Source organism: Lissotriton helveticus, chromosome 8 (genome assembly GCF_964261635.1).
Source record: "Lissotriton helveticus chromosome 8, aLisHel1.1, whole genome shotgun sequence".
NCBI lineage: Eukaryota > Metazoa > Chordata > Amphibia > Caudata > Salamandridae > Lissotriton > Lissotriton helveticus.
The window spans coordinates 1,668,564,032-1,668,585,304 of record NC_136069.1 but is presented as its reverse complement, the minus strand read 5'-3'; the positions used below and the strand labels follow the sequence as shown (position 1 = coordinate 1,668,585,304).

Genomic DNA, 21,273 nt, shown 5'->3' with positions numbered 1-21,273 from the left:
GGCAGCAACTGAATATGATCGCTACTGCAATACCTAGAAATGACAATACTTTCCATCCCCAGGCAGATAGGATACTCCAGAACCAACCGGACCATGTCCAGGTGCCTGGATTTTGGTGTAACTGATGGGCAATTCTATGAAGTCTGGTTATAGCTGAATAAACAGATAGACGGCGCGTTATTAGGAATGAAAATGCAGCAACTAGATCCGATGACTCTACATGCTCCTCCTCTATCGGCCAGTATGACGTCAAGAACGAGACGATTTTGGAGCACGACAAATCTCATAGCAGATTGCTCCTCGGTTAAGTTACCTAGAGCGGAGGCAGTCTCATTCACTACTGCTTCAAGGGTTCTGGTTAATCTACGTATTAGCTTACTATTCTGGATAGGTCCTATAAAGAAAAAGAAACCTCTATTGAAATCTGTATATTGTTCTAGAGTAGTTTCAGTTTGATCGACAATTGGGGACTCGATCTCCCTTCTATGTCTAATGTGTACTAGATGTGTGTTTCTATGATAATCGGATGGGGATAGGAAAACTGGTGGCAGTAGGAAGGCAATGTAACATGTTCCATCCCAATCGAGGGGCAGACGAACATATGCGGTCTGACCACATACAAAATAAGAATGACGTGAAGCTTTGAAAACAGATTTCCCACTGTCACTATACTCGACAATAGTAGTACAATCACTATGTCCTACATGTGCGGAACCATTCTTTCGGACACATAATTCGCCTTTGACTGGTAGTACTGAGATAGCAGGTAGATCTGGAGTAGGATCAGACTGAACATTCAGGACCATAAAATTCGAAGAATAATTACCCAAATTATAAACTTCATTTTCTAGATCTAACCCTGTTCTATGGGGAAGACCTTGCTTGTCTGGAAAACATGTACTGTTCAGAAGGGACATATCATTTGAAGATGACGTTAACATGGACCATGCTCCACACGAGCCATTATGTGAAAACGGATAAGGAAACAGTGGCAGAACTCCCTTCGGTGTCTGGAAAGGGGGGAGTCGACCACACACCCAACAATTGGTGGCATTGCTGGTCTGGTGAGAATAGTGTAACATTCTTATAAATGTATTATTTCTCATAGCAAGACGATAGGACAACTCGTGAGGAGGCAGATCACTAAACGTGTGCTCTATTGTAGCATTAGAAGACTTATTTACATGAGAAATTGGAAAACATAAATGAAATGCATAACTTGTGCAAGTAACCATTAAACTTAGAAAAACGATACATCTGATAGAGTTTTGACTAACTCTCTCACTACGGGGGTCTATCTCATACATGTCAGATACCTGTCTAACCGTTTCACCCGAGGGGGACTTAGACAATTAAACTGGCTGACTTATTTTACTAGACCGGAGTTTCTTTTTATACTCCTGCTGCGGAGTTTCCTCTAACAGGGGAGGCTTGGAATCAAAGTTTGTAGCGGGACAGTCCTTGAGAATAGGGCAGTTTTTAGAATTCTGGCAGTCCTTGAAAATGTTCTCGGCAAACTCTTTTTCTCGAAGTCCATAAAATTTCTTGACGTGAGACAGGTGCACCCAGCCTTTGCGGCCTTCCAACTTCACGGCCGTACGGGTGGTCAGAAGAACTAACTTCGGCTCCTTCCAGCGAGGCTCCAGCGGACTTGAACGATCGAAATTCCTGATTAAGACCAGGTCTCCGGGAAGGACCTCGTGCGGTTTGACTTCAGTATTGTCTGGAAATGCGGCGGCAACCTGTGAACGACAAGAGTGTAGGGCAGACATCAAGGAAGCTAGGTAATCTGTCAACATATTACTGGAAACATCTGTAAGACTGCGGGGTCTAGGTGTACCCCACATGTTCGGGGGGCGGCCGAATACGACCTCATAAGGAGACAGACCTGATCTGGAATGTGCGACCATGCGCATATAGAATAGGGCGACTGGCAGAGCTACTAGCCAGTCTACACCTTTTTCTTGACAGATCTTGGCAGTACGGATTTTCAAGGTTTGATTATGTCTCTCTACGAGACCTGCTGCTTCAGGATGGCGTACACAATGGAACTTCCACTGGTACCCTAACAAAAGGGAAACATGCTTCATTAACTCAGATGAGAATGGCTGGCCGTTGTCTGAATACACGACCCTAGGGAGTCCATAACGAGGGAAAAGTTCACGAACCAGCTGCTTGGCAGTGGTCGCGGCTGTGTAATCTGGAACTGGATATGCCTCTGTCCACCTGGACAGAGCGCATACAACTACAAGGACATACTTGAAACCTCGACATCGCTCCATCTGAATATAATCCATCTGGAGGACTTCAAAAGGGTGGTCAGGGGGCTGGAATCCACCTTGTTCCACCGGGACACTTTTACCTGGATTGAACTGGCAACATATCATACAGGTACGGACTTTCTGCTTGGCTGCAGCTCGTAAATGCTTGTTGAACCAAAGGTTCTGGATACTGTCTAACATAGCTTTTTCTCCTAAATGTGCAGGACTATGTGCGGTATTAATAATGACTTGAACCATTGAGTCGGGGAGAAACCCCGTGGCTTTTCCCTTCGTCAACCATCCCTGATCTGTCTGGACCCCTCCTTGTTCGGACCATTTCTTGATTTCATCAGGAGTAGCATGTGACTGGATATCTATGATATCTTGAGTGGGGTCCTTAACTGTCATACATGTAGTCGGATCTGGAGTGTGTGTCAGTGTCGTGTTAACTGGAATGTCTGGAGTCTGAGCTGTGAGCTTGGCTGTTCGATCTGCTAGATCATTACCTTGGGAAATAATGTCAGTGACTTTCGTATGTGCTTTGCACTTCATGATAGCGATAGCTGTCGGTAAATGTATTGCATCTAACAGAGCTTGAATGAGGAGACCATGCTGAATCTTGGTTCCATGTGAAGTCATAAAACCTCTTTCTTGCCAGAGCACTCCAAAGTCGTGTACAACTCCGAATGCATAACGTGAATCTGTGTAAATATTAACTTTCAGGTTTTTGGCACGTATGCAGGCTTGGGTCAGAGCGACTAGCTCTGCTGCTTGAGCAGACAGGGTGTCAATACGGTTTGTTTCTATAACTTCAGTGTCAGTAGTCACTGCATACGCGGATACTAGTTCTCCTGTACTTGTTCTCATACATGAACCATCCACATAAAGTGTCAGGTCGGGATCAGGTAATGCAATATCTGTCAGGTCTTGTCTTGGCTTTGTCATGGTGTTAACTACTTCCACACAGTCATGTGTGGCAGGATTTGAAGTAACTGACGGTAACAGTGTAGCAGGATTTAGAACGTTGCAGCGTCTGATTTCTATGTGTGGCTGGAACAGTGTCAATTCATAACCTGTTAAACGTGCAATTGTCAAGTGCTGAGTCTGTGTTCGGTTTAAAAGAACTTCCACGGAGTGTGGAACTTGTACTGTCAGGGAATGTCCTAACACTATGGAATCACTTTGTCTGATAGCTACTGCTGTGGCTGCAACTGACTTGAGGCACGCAGGCAGAGCCTGGGCTACTGGATCTAGTGTGCTCGAAAAATAAGCACAGGGCTTGTATTGTCCTGCTTGATCTTGTGTGAGAACAGATAACGCTGTACCTTCACGTTCTGTGACAAAAAGTGTAAAAGGCTTACTGTAGTTCGGTGTTGCTAGAACAGGAGCTTGGCATAAGGCATTCTTTAATTCATTAAAAGCAAGTGTATGTTCGGATGTCCAAGGGAGGACAGTCGATACGGCTGCCTCCTGTGTCGTTAACTGTATCAGTGGCTTGGCTAGGAATGCATACTGAGGAATCCATTGTCTGCAATAGGAAGTGAGGCCAATAAAAGCTCGTACCTCCTTCTGGGTCTTGGGCTGAGGAAGACTCGCTATTAACTGGATACGGTCAGGTGTCAACTGCCTACCCCTCTTGGACAGTAAGTGGCCTAAATAGATCACTTGCTGGACACAGAATTGATGCTTCGAAGGGGACACCTTGTGCCCCATCTCGGCTAGGAAATACAGAACTGTAAGTGATGCTCGCTCGCAATCACGCTCAGAACGGGCTGTGATCAATAGATCATCGACATATTGGAGCAGGGCAGTGTCAGTTGGCATATGAATATTGTCTAGTTGTTTCTTAAGTGCTTGACTGTAAATACTAGGACTTTCTGTGAAACCTTGAGGAGCTCGTGTGAATTTATAGCTCCTTCCATTTAAACAGAATCCGAAAAGGAACTGGCTGTCTGGATGAATGGGGACACTGAAAAATGCCTTTTTGAGGTCTATGACAGTGAAAAATGTGGCTTCAGAATCAATGGCTGTCAATAGGGAAGAAATATCTGGAACAACTGGGTACTGGGGAATGATACATTTATTAAGCTCTCGAAGGTCAATCACTAATCGATATACTGGAGGTGCATTTGGATCAGTACGCTTCATGACTGGAATGATAGGAGAATTACATACATTGGAGTCAGTTTCTACAACCACTCCTTGAGCAACAAGTTCGTCAATAATTTTGGATAAGGCTGCTACAGCCTCAGGTGGCAATCTGTACTGTCTGATTCGTGGTAACACTACACCTGGTTTGAGAGTCACACGGTGGGGTGTGATTTGCATAAAACCAACATCAGTTGGACCTTGCGCCCATAGATGCTGTGGGACATTCAGTAATCTTGAATCAAAATCACGTAACACATAGTGACCCTTAAAGTCACGTAAAAACAAACGTATTCCTTCTGGGGAGCAGCAAATAACTGCACCTAATTCTTTCAGTGTCTTAATGCCTAACACATTTTCTGGACATGACTTTGTAAGTAATAAATCAGTAGTTCGGGACAATGGACCTACTTCTAGAGTAACTGGTTTGGAAATTTCGTTAACTATTGGCTTTCCTGAAAATCCAAGGGAAACATTTCTAGAGCCTGAGAGCGGAGCCCCTGGAACCTCGTCATGACTAATGGTAGTCCTACTTGCCCCTGTATCAATCAAAAATTTTCTGTCTTTCCCTAATACTTGACTATGTACATAAGGACCCTCTTGATCTACAGGAATCTCGATGAGAGGCAAGCCTACCTCCCTCTCTAGGCTGTTTCATGAGTACTGTTGATACTCTGGATACTCTGTCTGGGCATACTGGTACATCTGCTGTGTAACATGCTGTGTTGCAGCTATAGGCTGCGGTGCTGGAACTGTCTGTTGTGCATTCTGTGGTGGCTGAGAAGTCTGTGAAACCTGTTCTTGTCTAGGCGGACGTGGTCTTTCTTTAGTCTTACCAGTGGCTATATTGTGTTTCAGAACTGCACACTCGTTTATAAAATGACCTGGCTGTTTACAATAATTGCATGTCCCTTTAACGGGAGCTGCAGGATGACTGGCTTGATTCGGACCCCTCTTCTGACTGTCTTGAGGAACAGATTGTGCAACTAATACTTTCATTTTCGTGTCTTTCATACGTTTCCTTTCGTGTTCTTGCTCTTCTCTGATTCTATTCTGGTGATACTGAAGCATCTGAAGCATTTGGGACGGAGTATTAGCTTGCCAGGTACTTTCGACTTTCAAAACTCGATTTTTAACTTGTGGGCTTGAATTCTCGACTAGTTTAGTAACAAAAAGGTGAGGGTATGACTCACTACTCGTCTTCAAACCACTGTTAATACTAAAACATTTCTCGAATCTAGAATAAAAATCACTAGTATCTTCGTCTTGTTTCTGTTTACAGGCTGAGATTGCATCCCAGTCCTCCTTTTTCGTGGCTAATAACCTAGGCAAAACTTGTATTAACAGTTCGGGCAATTCTTTACATTTCTCTCCTAGACCGGTACCTGGTACACGTGTATTTTCTTCAGCTTCTAGAGCTGCCCAATCTATCTTTTTCTCTCCCACCTCCCATTCTTTTTCTTTGAGTTTTTCATATATGCCCGCAGGCAACAGGACTTTTAACATTTTAATTATATCTGGATACGTGTATTCTCCCATACGGAGCATGTCTTTTAATTCACGGTGGAACCCTGCTGGATCTTTGTCGTGACAGGGAATTAACTTTTTCATCTCTAAGAGTTCCATCTTCGTGATAGGGGTATAAACAAATACTCGTTGCATTTCACCATCTGGTGTCCTAACTGGGTGTACTTCTCGTAACGGATGCTGTCTATCTATGTAAAACGGTTTACTTTCCGGGGGTGAGACGTGAACAAAATGCGGGTTCAGAAACGTTCTATATTTGTGGCGCTGTTCTAGAATGACACTAATTAAATCGGTACCTAAACCTTTCCATTTATACTGGAGTAACTCGTTCAGGATATCATGTAACGGGCCTGGATCAGAATGTTGACCCTCATACAATGTAATGAGGTGCTGGATCATATACATACCCACCAGTCGCTGCTCGGCTGGGGGCAATTTCAGAAACATTTGTACCACTATTTCGTTGGAAAAGTGGTAGAATCAGTAATCCATCGGACTGCTGATCTGGCTAGTTCTTGTTCATGCATGGTACTTAATTCACTATAACCGATTCGCGATTTCAGAATGTGATCGGTAGTTTGAAATACCTGCTCCAGAGAACCTTGTTCCGGTGCTGGATGGTGGAAGACTTTCTTGTGTTCCGGACATAGATGTCGGTTTGAATATCTAGATTTTCCTACATACGCTATTCTAGCGGTATTCTCGTCTACTACTTCTTCGGTATCAGATTCAGTTTCTTTCTCGCTTACTTGTGCTTCTCTACGTTGTTCGTGTAACCTTATTATTTCTTTGCGTATTTTCTTGTACATACTTTCTATACTACTGATCGTCTTGTGTTTACCTTCGGCTATATTATCACTCCACCTTGTCAGAATTTTCATTTCGTTCGGATCTTTAGTCGGGGAATCTTGTTCCCTTATTAAACAATTGATCAGAAACTTTAATAACATAAGCTGGATTTCAGATTTCCTGAGAGACATGGCTTCTCCGATACTTTCTGGGTCTTCTCCTGTACCGATGAAGCGATACATTCTGTCTAGATCTTCTTTCATATTCGGTAGGGTGGCCAAATACTCGGTCACCCGTCTTACACGCAAGGAATATATAACCATATTAGCCTCGCCTGGAACTGGATCATAACAGCATTCCGTAAGAGCTTGCCTGATTTCTGCGACGGACTGATATCTGGGCGTACGCTGTAACGCACGTTCATGTAACTCGACTGACGCTAAACGTTTATTTGGCGGCGGGGTACCAGGAGGACCTCCTCCCGCGGCCCCTGAACTGGAATCGTCGACTGATACTCTTCGTGCTGGCAGAGTGACTGATGTAGTGGGTACTTGTAATGTAGGCTGGACCGGGGGTACCGCAACAGGTACTGTAACAGGTGCCCCGGTGACTGGAGGAGCAGGAACTACATTATTTATAGGAGCTGGCGGAACAGGGTTTGCATATTCTGGGACTGTGTCGTCCAAATAGGACGAGAGAAAAATATCAGCTGCGGTCGGTTTGTGACGTAGCTTGATCGGAACCAAGGGTGGCGGGAAATTACTGGATGCTTCCGGGGTTGCTTTTGGCAAGCCCTCGGCAAGAAGAGGATACATACCCTTAATAAGGGCATTCCTCTGTCGGTCTGACTGTTCGGTTTTAACTCGTTCACCTATTTCGATTAATTCCCTTTCCTGGGCTCTTTCTAAGGATTCTCTACTTAATTCTGAATTTCTGATTTCTTTCTCTGTTCTTTTATGAGATTCTTTGCGCCATAACTCGATGGCATCTTTCTGTGACTGTCTGGCTTTCTTTTTCCATAATGCTTCTTCTACTCGCATGATGCACTCGGCATCCCACGTACCTGATACGGGCCATCTATACTTTTCCTCTAACTGTTTGGTGTACTCCACCCATAAATCTAGATACAATATGGCACTTATGCCATGCTTTTGATACATAAAATGACCTGGACTGTCCCTAGGCGGGACAGGAACTGCCTCTTCTAACAGACCTTTTCTAGTTTTTAACTGACGTAACTTGGAGAACAGAGGCATGGCTGAACTGGAGTCTAGACACAATACAATACACAATGAACACGATGATTACTGAAGAACACCACATTCATACCACGACATTGAAAACACATTGAAGAACATTTAAAATAACAGTTCGGACAAAATACTACCTGGAATACTGAAAACAGAATACATGAATTTCTCGAGAACAGAACTGACTAGAACAGAAACTAGAATGACTAGATGCACTGCTAAAACAGCACGAAACTTACCGGTCCCATAAAGAGACACGTCAGGACCCGCGTCCACCTAGGTGAACACTTCGTGTTGGATCTGCGTACCCAAACCCACGGACCAGAGACAAATTAATTGACCCTGTCTAGATACTTCCCCAGCAACGGTACTCACCGGGCAGCAAGAACGGAAGGCCTCGGACTGGACTGGACTGCTACGACGACGGACGGACGAACTTCGGACTTCAGTTACGGGTGGGCCTCCGGATACCTCGGACCTTGGACTCTCGGCTTGGGCTCTGGTCGGGACTCGCCGCGTTCCTCCAACGCCTCGTCTGGATGCTGGACCGTAACCTCCGTCTCCTCCGTGGGCCTGAGGGATACTTGAGCAGAAATATCTGCCACTGGGCAGGATGGTTCCGTCACGACTGCAGAGGGTCAGGGGGCTTGCGTGGCTTCTCCGGCGCGTGGGGAAAGGGCAAGTCCCTATTCGGGCGCCATTATGTGGTAAATAAATAATTAAATACCGGTTCTATTTTTTGACTAGATATACAATAACAGATAGCTCAATAAATAAGAGTCAGGATTCGAGGTATCTTGAGTTTTGCGGGTTTTAATACAGTATAAAGGACAGCAACAGGACAACCTGCACGGGAATAGGATGGCAGCTGCCGGGGCAGGATCTGGGCAAAAAGGGGAATAACTTTTAATAACAGTCCACAATATTTATAGTTAAACAATTGCATTACAGTTCATACAGTAGGCGTAGCAGTGGGCGTAGTTAGTAACAGTCGCGAAAGATAAGGCTGAAGTGGGTGTAACAAGAGGCGTATACATAGACATGTGATGTAAACGTAACAGAATATGTCATAAAAGGGGCGGAAACATAGAGGGGGCTGCCTAAGGAGCCGGGACCTCTAACCTAGTGGTGCGCGCAAGCTGGCAATGACGTGTTACTAGGAGGAACTGGGGGCTATGACTTCTGTGCTAGAAGAAGAGACCATAGTCTGGAGAGTCAGAGCGACATGTACCTAAGCATATCTAGTATCTAGTGTTTAGAGAACATGTTGATAGAATCCAAAAGTTATCAGGGTAAAGGCTAACAGACTCTAAGACTGGTGCATGCATTATTCTACATGTAGTGCGTGTTGAGGAATATTAAATGACCATTAATACAGTATTTCTCTTACATGGAGACGTAAAGGCTAGACCATGACGGAAACTATTGATGCGATTCAGTAGCTTAGGAATGCAGAGAAGGAGAGCTGGACTGATAACTAGAATCATAACATACTCTTGGCAGACAGAGAGGCAGAGCCAGGCCGAGCCGGGCACTGTGAGGCAGGAAGTAAGTGAAGGGTCAGGGATACAGGTGGGGGCTGTATCGCTCCTCAGCGAGGGTTCAGGAGACAGGAGCTGAATCTGAGTCCGGGCCCTTTTGAGGCCTAGAAACGGGGACTTTTACTGAATTAACGTGCACACTGTGAAATGTGGCAACGTAGCTTTACATAGGCCTGATATTCGTTGTATTCACGAATACTGGAAACTTGGCATACTAAAGTTGGACACAACTGTAATTGCGTCTTTAATCGGTCATAAGGGAATACATATGCATATTAATCATGCACACATAACATAGGATGGGGGACACGTAGGGACACAGAACATGGCAAAATTTACTTTTCCACAGAGCAAGAAGTCATTTATTGCATGTAACATGTTTTTAAAAACGATGGAGATTTTCTTTCAGAAAGTGGCGGGCTGAAAGTAATAACAGCACAACAGAGTATAAGCTGTTCATAGGACATCCTTTGACGTCATGGAAAGTAAGTTAACTTTAAGGAGTTCTGAATTCTGATTTGTTATGTTGTATGGGTTTTTTAAACACAATCATTTTGATTGTGTTTTTTTTCCCCCGCTGTTATATGATGAATACCTTCAAGTCACTGTTTTTAGTGAATTTTGATACATTCTGAGAACAGCAAAAATAAACCATTTAACATGTATAATTAATTCTGTACTGTTTGCATTTATGATGTATATGTAGAACTGTGTAGGAGGCATGGAGAAGGTGAGGCTTCTGTAAGTGTCAAAGTTGTTGCATGCAGTGCTGCACTTCTGCGTATTCTTTCATATGCTGGACTACATCTGCACAATGAGATACCTAAGCAAAGGAAACACAAGTGATGTGATTGTGAAATGAGCAAAATAAATTGCACGTATTTCATTTACATCACCTGTGTTTCCTATCATTGCGAATCACATTGTGCAGATCAAGTTTAGGTCTGTCCAGGGAAACATAGGAGGTTTGGACTTTGTTCAAGAGTGCAGTGGACATGACTCACTTCATTGGTAGACCTTCACATGTATTATGTCCTCTATTCTCTTCAACAACTCGAAATTTCATCTGCAACCCTGAGTAGGCCTCACCTCAAACAAACCTCTGGATAGGACACATCTTATTGGCATCCTGAAGCAATTATTTAAATTTTTAGTGTCTTGCAACACTTTTCTGAGACAACAGCAATGCAAAAGATGCACCATGTTTTAAGATAGGCCTCACTTCATCTGCATCAAGATACTGTTAGTTTAAAATGTATATCTTTAGGACTGTGTAGGGGGCCTGGAGAAGCAGAAGCTTCTGTAAGTGTCAAAGTTGTTGAAAAACTGTTTGTCCTTCAATTTTTTCTCTTGTCTTTTGTAATTTTTAAATACATGTTTTAATATTTTTCAAATGTTTGTTCTCTCTTTCACAGATTGAAAGTATAAAAACAAAAAGTGAGTAATTTAACGACAATTATAAGGTAAATGTTTTGTACTCTTTTCGTTACATTTCTATCACATTTAACTTCTATTAGTTCCACTGCTTCATTTCTTTAACCCTCAGTTTCCTGCCTTTGCTACTTCCCTCATTCCTTTCTCTATTACCTACTTACTCAACTCCTTCCACTCTTTTTCTCAGTCCCTCTCTTCTCATAGTTCCTCACTCTTGTTCACTCACTCCGTCTCTATTACTCTTAGTGTCTTTGACTGATCACTGTATCACTATTTGTTCATAATGCTTTCTCTGTGTAGTTGAAGCACACTAAGGGGCATATTATGAACACAGCCAATAAAATTATTGCTCTTTTTATTGGCAGAAAATTGGTGCAAAAGTGGTTTTAGCAGCAGTTTTCTGCCGCAAAAGCAGCTTTAGCGACACATTTCTGCCAATAAAAGCTGCAAAACTTTCATTGCCTATGTTGATGATATGGCTCTATGTTACTTACATTTCTTTGCTGTTTCAATTAATCTTTTTCTGTTATTTTTTGTTTTCTGTTTTCTATTTTTTCTCTCTGTTATTCCTCATGTTTTAATCTTATTTTGAACATTCACTCACATTCTCCAAGAAACTCTTCTTTGTTAATGTTATACTCTCTTTTTTTTTCTTTCACTTCGTTATCTATTTTGTTTTTCACAATTATACCCTCTTCCGTCTTTTCTTCGGTAAATAGATCTATTAAACAGTATCTCTTCTTTACTCCCTATAGCTGTCTTTCTTTTAACATCACTGTCTGTTTACTTTCCTTATACTTACTCTTTTATTTTTTTTTTATTTTTTTGGTTAGCTCCCGGTCCGCGTACCGGGAAGCTAACCGGGAAGCGAACCAAAAGAAATAGAGCTTGCCAGAGTGCTAAACATTCTAGCAATTTTTTTTGAAAGGGAAGGTAGTTCTGAAAAGAACTCTTTTTTTTTATATTTTTGTTGTTTTATATTTTTTTTTAATTTTTTGAACATTTTTAGTTTTTTTTGTATTTTTTGAACGATTTTATATATTTTTTTGTTTTTTTTGGGGGGGGAAACAACAAAAAACAGGCATTGAAAAGGGCTCAACAGGAGCAAAAAAAAAATTACTGGGGGCGGTTAGGGCAATTATGATGTTCATAAGCCAGGTTGATAGCATTTATACTCATATTGCCACATGCTATCAACGCACCACAGTGCATACAAGTGTGTTTCATGTGGCCAAAATTCTCTTGTATGTTTGGCACAGTTTCCCGTGCCTCTGCTGGTGTCAATGAAATTGTTGATCTTGATCTGGCCACAGGAGTTGATGTTGGATTTTCCTGCAAATCCCGTATTTCCGCCCGGCTGTAATTGAGTGGATGCTTCCTGGTCATATGCCTATGCATAGTATAGTTCCCATAACTATATTTCTTATCCGTCCCTCTGGATAATTTTTCTTTACAGATGAGGCAGGTGACATACCTCGCATTCACTATTTTTTGGCCAGGAGGGATTGAATAAAACTGCCAGATGAAACTGGCTTTCTTATGGGAAACCCGGGGCACCTCTTCCAAGAACTGTGGTTCTTCTCCCTCCTCTTCCTCCATTTCTTCCTCTTCCTCCTCTGTGTTGGTCATGACCTGGGGAGGTGGTCCTCTCTTCCCATGAGGAGGTGGAGGTGGTGGTGGGGGTGCACCAGCTGAAGCAACTACTGAAGCCATTTCTGAAGTAGTAATAAAGGTCTTCCTCTCACAATGATGAAAGTCAGAGTGAGGAAAGAAGGAGGGGTTTTCATCATTTGGGAAAAACAATAGTTCTCAACCAATGAAAAGTGTTATTTTTAGGTCACCTGACCTAGCCTTACATCATTATGAAACCAAAAGTGAAATGAACCAATGAAAAGTTTTATTAACAAGTCACATGACCTCTCACGCTCATGTTACGCGCTGCGGAACGCGCCCCGGTTAGCTTCCGGGTCGCTGCGCTTCGCGCTTCGGTCCGCGCCCCGGGGCACTTCTGGGTGCGCTAACGCGGTACGTCACAAGACGCATTACGCGGCAACGCGATACGTCGCGCTTTCGCGACGCGTCGCGGATCGCTTCCGGGGAGCTTCGTTTCGCGCCTCGGTCCGCGCCCCGGAGCACTTCCGGGTGCGCTAACGCGGTACGTCATAAGACGCATTACGCGGCAACGCGATACCGTCACGATGTTGATTTCTTACCGGTTCGCGGACCGGGTCACGGCATCAATTTGAGCTAACGGAAAGCTTTCCGGTTCGCGGACCGGGAGCGAAACAAAAAAAATATTTAAAAAAAATTATTAATAAACATATAAAATATATTTTTGGATTTAACCCCTTCCACGCTCATGACGAGCTGGGCTCGTCATGAAGTAGCCTCCTCGCACGCTCATGACGAGCCCAGCTTGTCATGTTGTGTGGGATTTCCGATTTCTCAGCACAGCAGGGGAATATGCTGAGCATCCATGGGGTTAAAGAAGAATACATTTTACAGCTATAGATATTAGCTTTTAAAAAACCAATGAAATTCACTGAAAAAACCATAGGTTATAGACCATATATAGTTAGGAATTAGCATTTACAAAACCTTGAAAATTCACTGAAAAAACCATAGGTTATACACCATATATAGTTAGGAATTAGCATTTAAAAAACCTTATTTTACTCACACAAAACCAATGAAATTCCATATATAGTTAGTTGTACTAACTATATATCGCGCACCCGCAATCCACTGCTGATCATGTCACATATTACATCATTCATGACATGGTCAGTGACATCACTGATGACATCACTGATGACATCTCAAATGACATCACTGATGACATCACTGATGACATCTCAAATGACATCACTGATGACATCACTGATGACATCTCATTTGACATTACTGATCACATCACTGATGACATCATTCATGTGATAATACGATGAACCTCTTCAGACTCTAATATAACCTTAGATACACTCAGTGTAAACAGACACTCACAGACTGTCACTCATCCATGGAGTTACTTACACACCTAGTCAGTCATGCAAAGAATCAATCACACCTCCATTTTCACAACTATACAGTTATACACACCTTACTTATTCAAACATATACTAAAACATATTTACTCACTTATACAATCCTGGATACAAGTTCACAATGATCCATACAGCCACTCACACATTCACTGGCTCTTATGCACAGTTATTTATATATGTCAACTCTCACATGTACTGTATTTTACATATGTACTTACTTTGACATGTAGCACTGAGATATCTATTCACTCACCAATACAGTCATGCACACAGTCAACCGCCCATACAGCTGTTTCCACATGCACTTTTGAACCCATACATCTATGCACAGAGTCATACACCTCCCAGCCACCCACACACACACTCAGTGTCCCATACAAATGCTTGGGCAACCAATCAATAACCCATATAGTTACTCATATAGCTACTGATCAACACATGCAGCAGTTTACAGAAGAACAGACATAATGATGCACAAATTAAGACAGTTTAGTCACTAACCCATGCACTCAGTGAGACACATTTAACCACTCACTCATACAGTCAGTCATGCACCTACTAAATTCTTCATCCAGACACTTATACATCCACTCATTCTTAAATATGTAAGACATATTTTAACTTTACAGAAAAATACAGTCACTGGATGTTGTCATCAGTGATGTCATCAGTGATGTCATTTGAGATGTCATCAGTGATGTCATCAGTGATGTCATTTGAGATGTCATCAGTGATGTCATCAGTGATGTCACTGACCATGTCATGAATGATGTAATATGTGACATGATCAGCAGTGGATTGCGGGTGCGCGATATATAGTTAGTACAACTAACTATATATGGAATTTCATTGGTTTTGTGTGAGTAAAATAAGGTTTTTTAAATGCTAATTCCTAACTATATATGGTGTATAACCTATGGTTTTTTCAGTGAATATATATATATATATGTATATATATATATATATATTTATAAAGTACTTTTACAAAGTATATGACTTCACCACACATGCATTTGCATTGTAATGGCATGCGTGATAAAAGTCATATGCGTTGTAAAAGTTTGAGGCATTATTGCTTTGCGGAGTAATGGTACTTTTGTAGTAAAAAATGCGGAGTGATGGTATGCGGGATGAAAGAATTCGGAATGACATCATATATTCGTCCAGCAGACATGTCGTACATTTCCAAGTACTACTGTCATAATGAAGTTGTATGGCAAATTTTCATATTTTTTTTCATCAAAAACAAAATCCAGCTAAATAAAAATAGCATTGATTCTGTCGCCATGGGAGTTTTCTCCCATGGCGTGGGGGACATTTTTCAGTTTTCACTGCCCCTTACCGCCAGGTTTTGCCCACTCTAACTGGGGCGGATGGACAAACGGAAAAACGTTTTGGGCCATCGGAGCAGTATGTTGGTGGGGGAGACGGAATAAACATTGACATACTCAACATCTAAATGAGGTGGTCGGACCTTCAGTGTGGCAGAGAGGACACTCCCTTGCAACCGAGTACCCCGAGTTGCCTCTATTGACAATCTAGCTGAGTGTGGAAGGAAAGTCTTTAGAATGTAAATAAAATTCTAACACACAGCAAAAGTTGAACTGTACAAATATTTCTAAATATATCAGCACTTAGGAAAGCACAAATGAAGCACTTTCGTTTGTAATTCTGAAGTGTGATGGAAACAAATATTTGAGTATTATCAAAATAAATCAGGACACTTTACTTGGTGATGTGCAAATGATAAGTATTCACTGGAGCCCGATTTCCACACATTATCATTTGTGCACCGCATAGTGTTATCAGTGAAACTACAAAAATGTGCAAATGGCAGTGTGCTACCACACCATGCTATAGTAATATATTTGTTCCACAATACCACCACACCCATACCACTCTCTTGGTGAATGGGTGTGGCTCATTTGCGACACTTGCTCTTTGTGTGACGGTTGGATTTTTCACAATGCCTGTGACTTCAGTGATGGGACATTGCATGACAGCACCCCCGCTCTGAAAACTGTTCCAGCACCGCTGACTAACAGAATAGACTAGTTTAGTCCTTTGAAATGGAACTGTGCCACAAACCCATAAGATGTCATTGAAGCTCATATTAGACCCTCTATCATTTGATCACGTTGAAGTGCCATGAAACCGCAGCATGGTTTCTGCTTCCTGATTCAGACAGAGGGCCTGATTTAAATCTTGGTTGGATGGGTTATTCCGTCACAACGGTGAGGGGTATACCGTCCGCCGAAATATAAATTTCATTATATCCTATGGGATTATATTTTGGCAGACAATCCACCAAGATCTACCTTAGGCAGGGTTGGATTGGGACAGAAATTTGCATGGACACACCCAAAAAAATGGCCCACATTTCCTTTCCGTAAAACAGTTTTATGAAAAGAAAGGTGGTGGGGGACATGTTTTATTAACTTCACTTTGATAGAAAAAATGCACAGATGAGTTCACACTGCTGAGCCACACATGGATGCAAGTGGGACCACATCTGCTCAGGCACCCTGCCCCCGCTCAATCGGCATACATTAATGGCCCAACCCAGCAACAGACAGGGAGTGACACCTCCGCCCATCTGCTTCTAGAAAGGCCACTCAGGCACCCACTAGGCCGCTGGCGGCATTCTGGCAGCACAGACAGCCCCCAGGCTTCCCAAAAAAGTAGCCCACAGCTGGAACTCGGCTGCAGGCCCTTCGGCCATTTCCCGAGTGCCTGCATTACCAATTCTACCCTTACATTAGTCCCAGAGCCATGAAGAAACCTGCACTCACTTTAACTTTGGCTTTGAGGTTGGAGGCCTCTTGTTCCCTCCCATATGCGCCGCTGAATCCGGTCTTTTCACTTCCACTGCTTGATAGATCACTGTGGCATCATCTTTTGCGGTTTCTCTCCTGTTGAAACAGCATTCAGGTACTCATCAACATATGTTTTTTTAATGTACTTTCTTACAATCCTATTGGGATTTAATACGAAAACATTTATCACTCATCTTTAATATATCATTGAAACTTTCTTTACCTTTGATCTCATTGGGTCCTTGGCCTCAATTTCACCTTTGCCCCTTGTCCATACGGATATGCAGCTATTGGATTTACTCATATCCATTGCTGTTAAAGTTATCTCAACAGAATGGAAATCTTTTCATCTCTTATCCTATCATACTTGGTGGGCATGGGTATCTTATCTTCGTAGTGCTCAAACTTTTGTTGAGGAGAAACATTATTCCCCTAAGATTTCTAGTAAGGTATGGCGTTCACTGGATACTTATATAAATTTGTCTTCTCAGGGATTAATAACTCAATATCCTTTTGACTCTACTTCTTAGCTTGTTTTTACATTCGCAGGAGATGTTCCCACCTCTTTCTTTCTTTCTTTCTTCTCCCTTTTTCTCTCTCTTCTCGTCTTTACTTTCTCTGTCTTTTCTTTTTTCTTTCGGGTTTCTTCTCTTTCATTCTCTGCTCTTTGTTACCAGCAATTCGACTGATGTATGAATTTCATATGTTTTTATGATGGTATTTCTACTTACCCTGTATACCTGGGGTTTATGATTCTATCTGTTCAATATTATAACATATCACTTTTGTCATCTCTCTTTGTATTGTGGATTGTCTTCATTTTAAAGAGATATGTTATTACTTTTTCTACCCCAGCTCACTAATTGCCGCTATGTAATCTGTTTTTGATTTGTAATCTCTTTGTTATTATTATCTAATGCTATGTCGAATTGCATTATATTATCAATTTGTTATCTCTTTTAAAAAACAATAAACTATTTGAACACTAAAATAATGAAACAAAAATAAAATAAAAATGTGTATGAATTAGAATAGAATTAACCAAACACTATAGGAGGGAATCTGTTTGGGTAAAATGCCACAGACCAAATATTTGGGATGCAGAAGTTGGAGAACGCCCAGAGATGAGCAAGAGGTGTAGGCAGATACAGACAAGAATGAAGATGTGCATGAGTAAAGATGAATTTACTCCATACTGAAGCCGACTGGACTGAGCTACACACAGCGACCACTCACTGTGCAGGATTGTGCTGTACATGGAAGTTAAACAATGCGAATACACACAACAAAACACAAAGGAGATAGTATAGTGCCATGTTAATGACATAAGACATAGAGAAAATGGCACTATGTTAAACACATCTCCTTTCCTTTAGAAAAGTGATGCAAGTGAATTAAAGGAAAAACAAAACAGAAAAGAAAAGAAAGGAAAAACTGAGAATCCACATTGGAGGAAACCAAATCATGGAATAAAATTTAAAGGAAAGAATTGCAAGGAAATACAACAAAAAACGTACATTTAAGGAACCATTTTGAAGGAATCGTAATTTTAAAGAAACATCCAAAATAACATTACAGTTGGATTTAGGGGGAGTGAAGGGTTTTTGAGTTCTAGGATGGATGATGAGAGGCTTTATGGGTGAGAGATGGGTGAAGTTGATTTATTATCAAAAAGGTCTGTGAAATATTGTCTTGGTAACATGATTTAAATTAGTGACTATTTAAATGTGTTTTCTTTTTTAAAGAGAAAATAGGCAACATTTGAAAATTATAGCCCTATTCCAGGCTGCAAACCTGTTTAGTTCATTTTTTAATTAGGTTTTTCTACCAGGGAGTGTTCATACATATATATAAATCTATATTCACTGAAAAAAACACAATTTAAAAAATGAGTTCTATTTCTGGCTCAGCGTGTAAAGCCACTGACTTTCACCAGTTACGTTTATGAATGCACACACTACACAACATAACTTATGGTCGTCCACCATGTTGTAAGCCAGTTCATTTATGTTTTTATCAGTGCCATTGTCACACAGGTGTTTTTTGCATGGCAGTTGACCATGAGTTATGCTATAACTCAGTTTCTAACTGTGTTTTCACATAACTAACTTACGCCAAAGTCCTAAACGTACTACTTTTGGTATTCAGAGAAGGCATTTAGTAGTCGTAATTTAGGATTTTGTATTAAATTAGGATTTTGTCTTAAATTAGGATTTTGTCTTAAATTAGGATTATGTACTAAATTAGGATTTTGTCTTAAATTAGGATTTTGTCCACAGAGCCACAGATGCGGGCAACGGCTTCAACAGGCTCAGCTGCAACAAGTGACGGCACCAACAGTTTCAGAGACAAAGGCCAATGGCTCCAACTGTCACAGGTGTCTCCTTCTAGAAAACGAGGGTCACAGACTTGGAAAACAGCCTTAGTGAGATCATGATGCTGTGGCAGACTGTGCCTCTGATAAAGGGCAGTGCAGAGCAGAGAGCATGCCAAAGTAGCTGATACCCCAACCCGAATTTCAAAGGTCAGACAGTAAATCACATATGTGCCTTGAACTGTACTATAAGGGTGAAATCAGGAGTCCAACGCTTTGTTCAACAACGCTGTTCATCACAATAAAGGAGGACCAGCCAGGTTAACATGGCCGCGTCTTCCGGCTTCCACTGCCTTAAGCTCCTTATGATTGCACACGCTGAACACCCAAAGAACCATCATCCAAGCTGTGAATACGAGCAAACTGGACTTCAGAAATGCACTCCAAGTCGGCATCAATGTACAGCTCAGCGTTAGTCTCCAAGTCATTCAGAACGCAGCAGCCAGACTCAGGGTCAAAGTACCATCCCACACCTCAAAGACCTCCATTGGATCCTCGTTCACAAACACGCCCTCTTGAAGCTCCTCACTTTCACATACAAACCTCTGCACAATGAAGGCCCTTCATATCCAAGCAGCTGAATCCACTTCCACACACTGACGAGACATCGCCGCTCAGACAGCTCCCTGCTCACTTTCTCCTGCTTCTGAAGAGCCAGGGTTTTTCAAATCCCATTCCTAAGGCCTGTAAGGACCATCCCCTGCACCTCAGAGCCACCAGCTGAGCCTTAGAATTCCATACTGTAGGAAAGTAGGATCTGCTTTCATGGTCATCCCCACTTTTTGCTGGTGTCATTATGTGTTTCTGACTAGTCTGAATGGGATCCTGCTAATCAGGACCCCGGTCACTGTGAATCTTCCCTAAATTGGACTCGGTGAGTACTTAGGTACACTCCAGATTGGCTACTTGTGTACCCTTGTAAGTTCCTAGTAAATTGTACTAAGGTACCCAGGGCATAGGTACACCAGGTGACTCCCATGAGCTGCAGCATGTATTATGCCACCCATGGGGGACCAGTCGAATTGTGACTATAGGCCTGCCATTGCAGCCTGTGTAAGCGGGTGCTAGGGTATACAACCTTTACCATGCATTTTTTACCACGCACTACCATTACAACGCGGTTTTTACCACGCATACCATTACAACGCATTGCGCTGGGGGGCGCTCTAGGATAGGGAATAGGTTAATTTACTATCCAATAACCTTCCCTAGTGTCCACGGGGACTGGAGTTGGAATAGTAAATTAAACTATTCACTATCCAGCACCCCAAAGCGCTATGCGTTGTAATGGTATGCGTGGTAAAAACCGCGTTGTAATGGTATGCGTGGTAAAAGTATGCGTTGTAACGTCATACATCCGGGTGCTAGCACCACTTACGACAGATATAGGTTTCCTTATATCTGAGGTCACTGCACTTAAAACCTATTAGTTACCCCCATGCAGGCTTTTCAATCCTGAAGGCAGGGCACTTGGTTCTAAGTGTGACGGTGCCCCTGCAAACCATGTAGTCCATTCTCCCAAGTTGTAAGTGTATTAGCCATTACGATATATAGAGTGACCATGCGTCAATATGCGATGGCTAACTCTAAACTGACTGTAACGAACCCTGTCATGTTGGAATCATACCCCCACACTGTAAATGGTGTGGGAGGCATGATTCCATGCACGGTAAAGCTCCTACAAGAGGGCCTCAGTGCTCCTGGTACCAGTCTTCTAAATCCGGACAGCAAACTATGGTTGCTGCTGACCAGAGACATGATTCTGCCCTCCTGCAGCTGAGCCAAGCTCAAGCAGAGGAAGGCAGGACAACAGGCTTCCTGTCACAGGGAGGTGTGACCACCCCCCAGACAGGACTTAGTGTATTGGGACAGGGTAGGCGCGCTTGCCAGCTCCACTCAGACTGATTAAAGGGCACATTTGGTGCCCTCTTTGCATACTCCAGTTCAAACCAGTTCAGGGAGCCATTGGCTCCTGCTCTGGCATGAAACTGGACAAAGGACATGGGAGTAGCCTTCCTACTGTCTAGCCCCTCCTCTCAGAGGGACCTCTGAATCATTCCAACCCTTTCCTTAGGGTACTTAAGGTGCT

General features: G+C 42.4%; 1 protein-coding gene across 1 annotated transcript in view; it reads right to left on the bottom strand.

Moving 5' to 3' along the window:
- LOC144773615 (transient receptor potential cation channel subfamily M member 2-like) overlaps positions 1-21,273 on the bottom strand; it is a 531,293-nt gene that overhangs the window by 288,372 nt on the left and 221,648 nt on the right. The window contains exon 17 of the mRNA XM_078658758.1: positions 16,787-16,906. Within this exon, the coding sequence (XP_078514884.1) occupies positions 16,787-16,906 (120 nt within the window). The remainder of the gene's footprint in view (positions 1-16,786; positions 16,907-21,273) is intronic.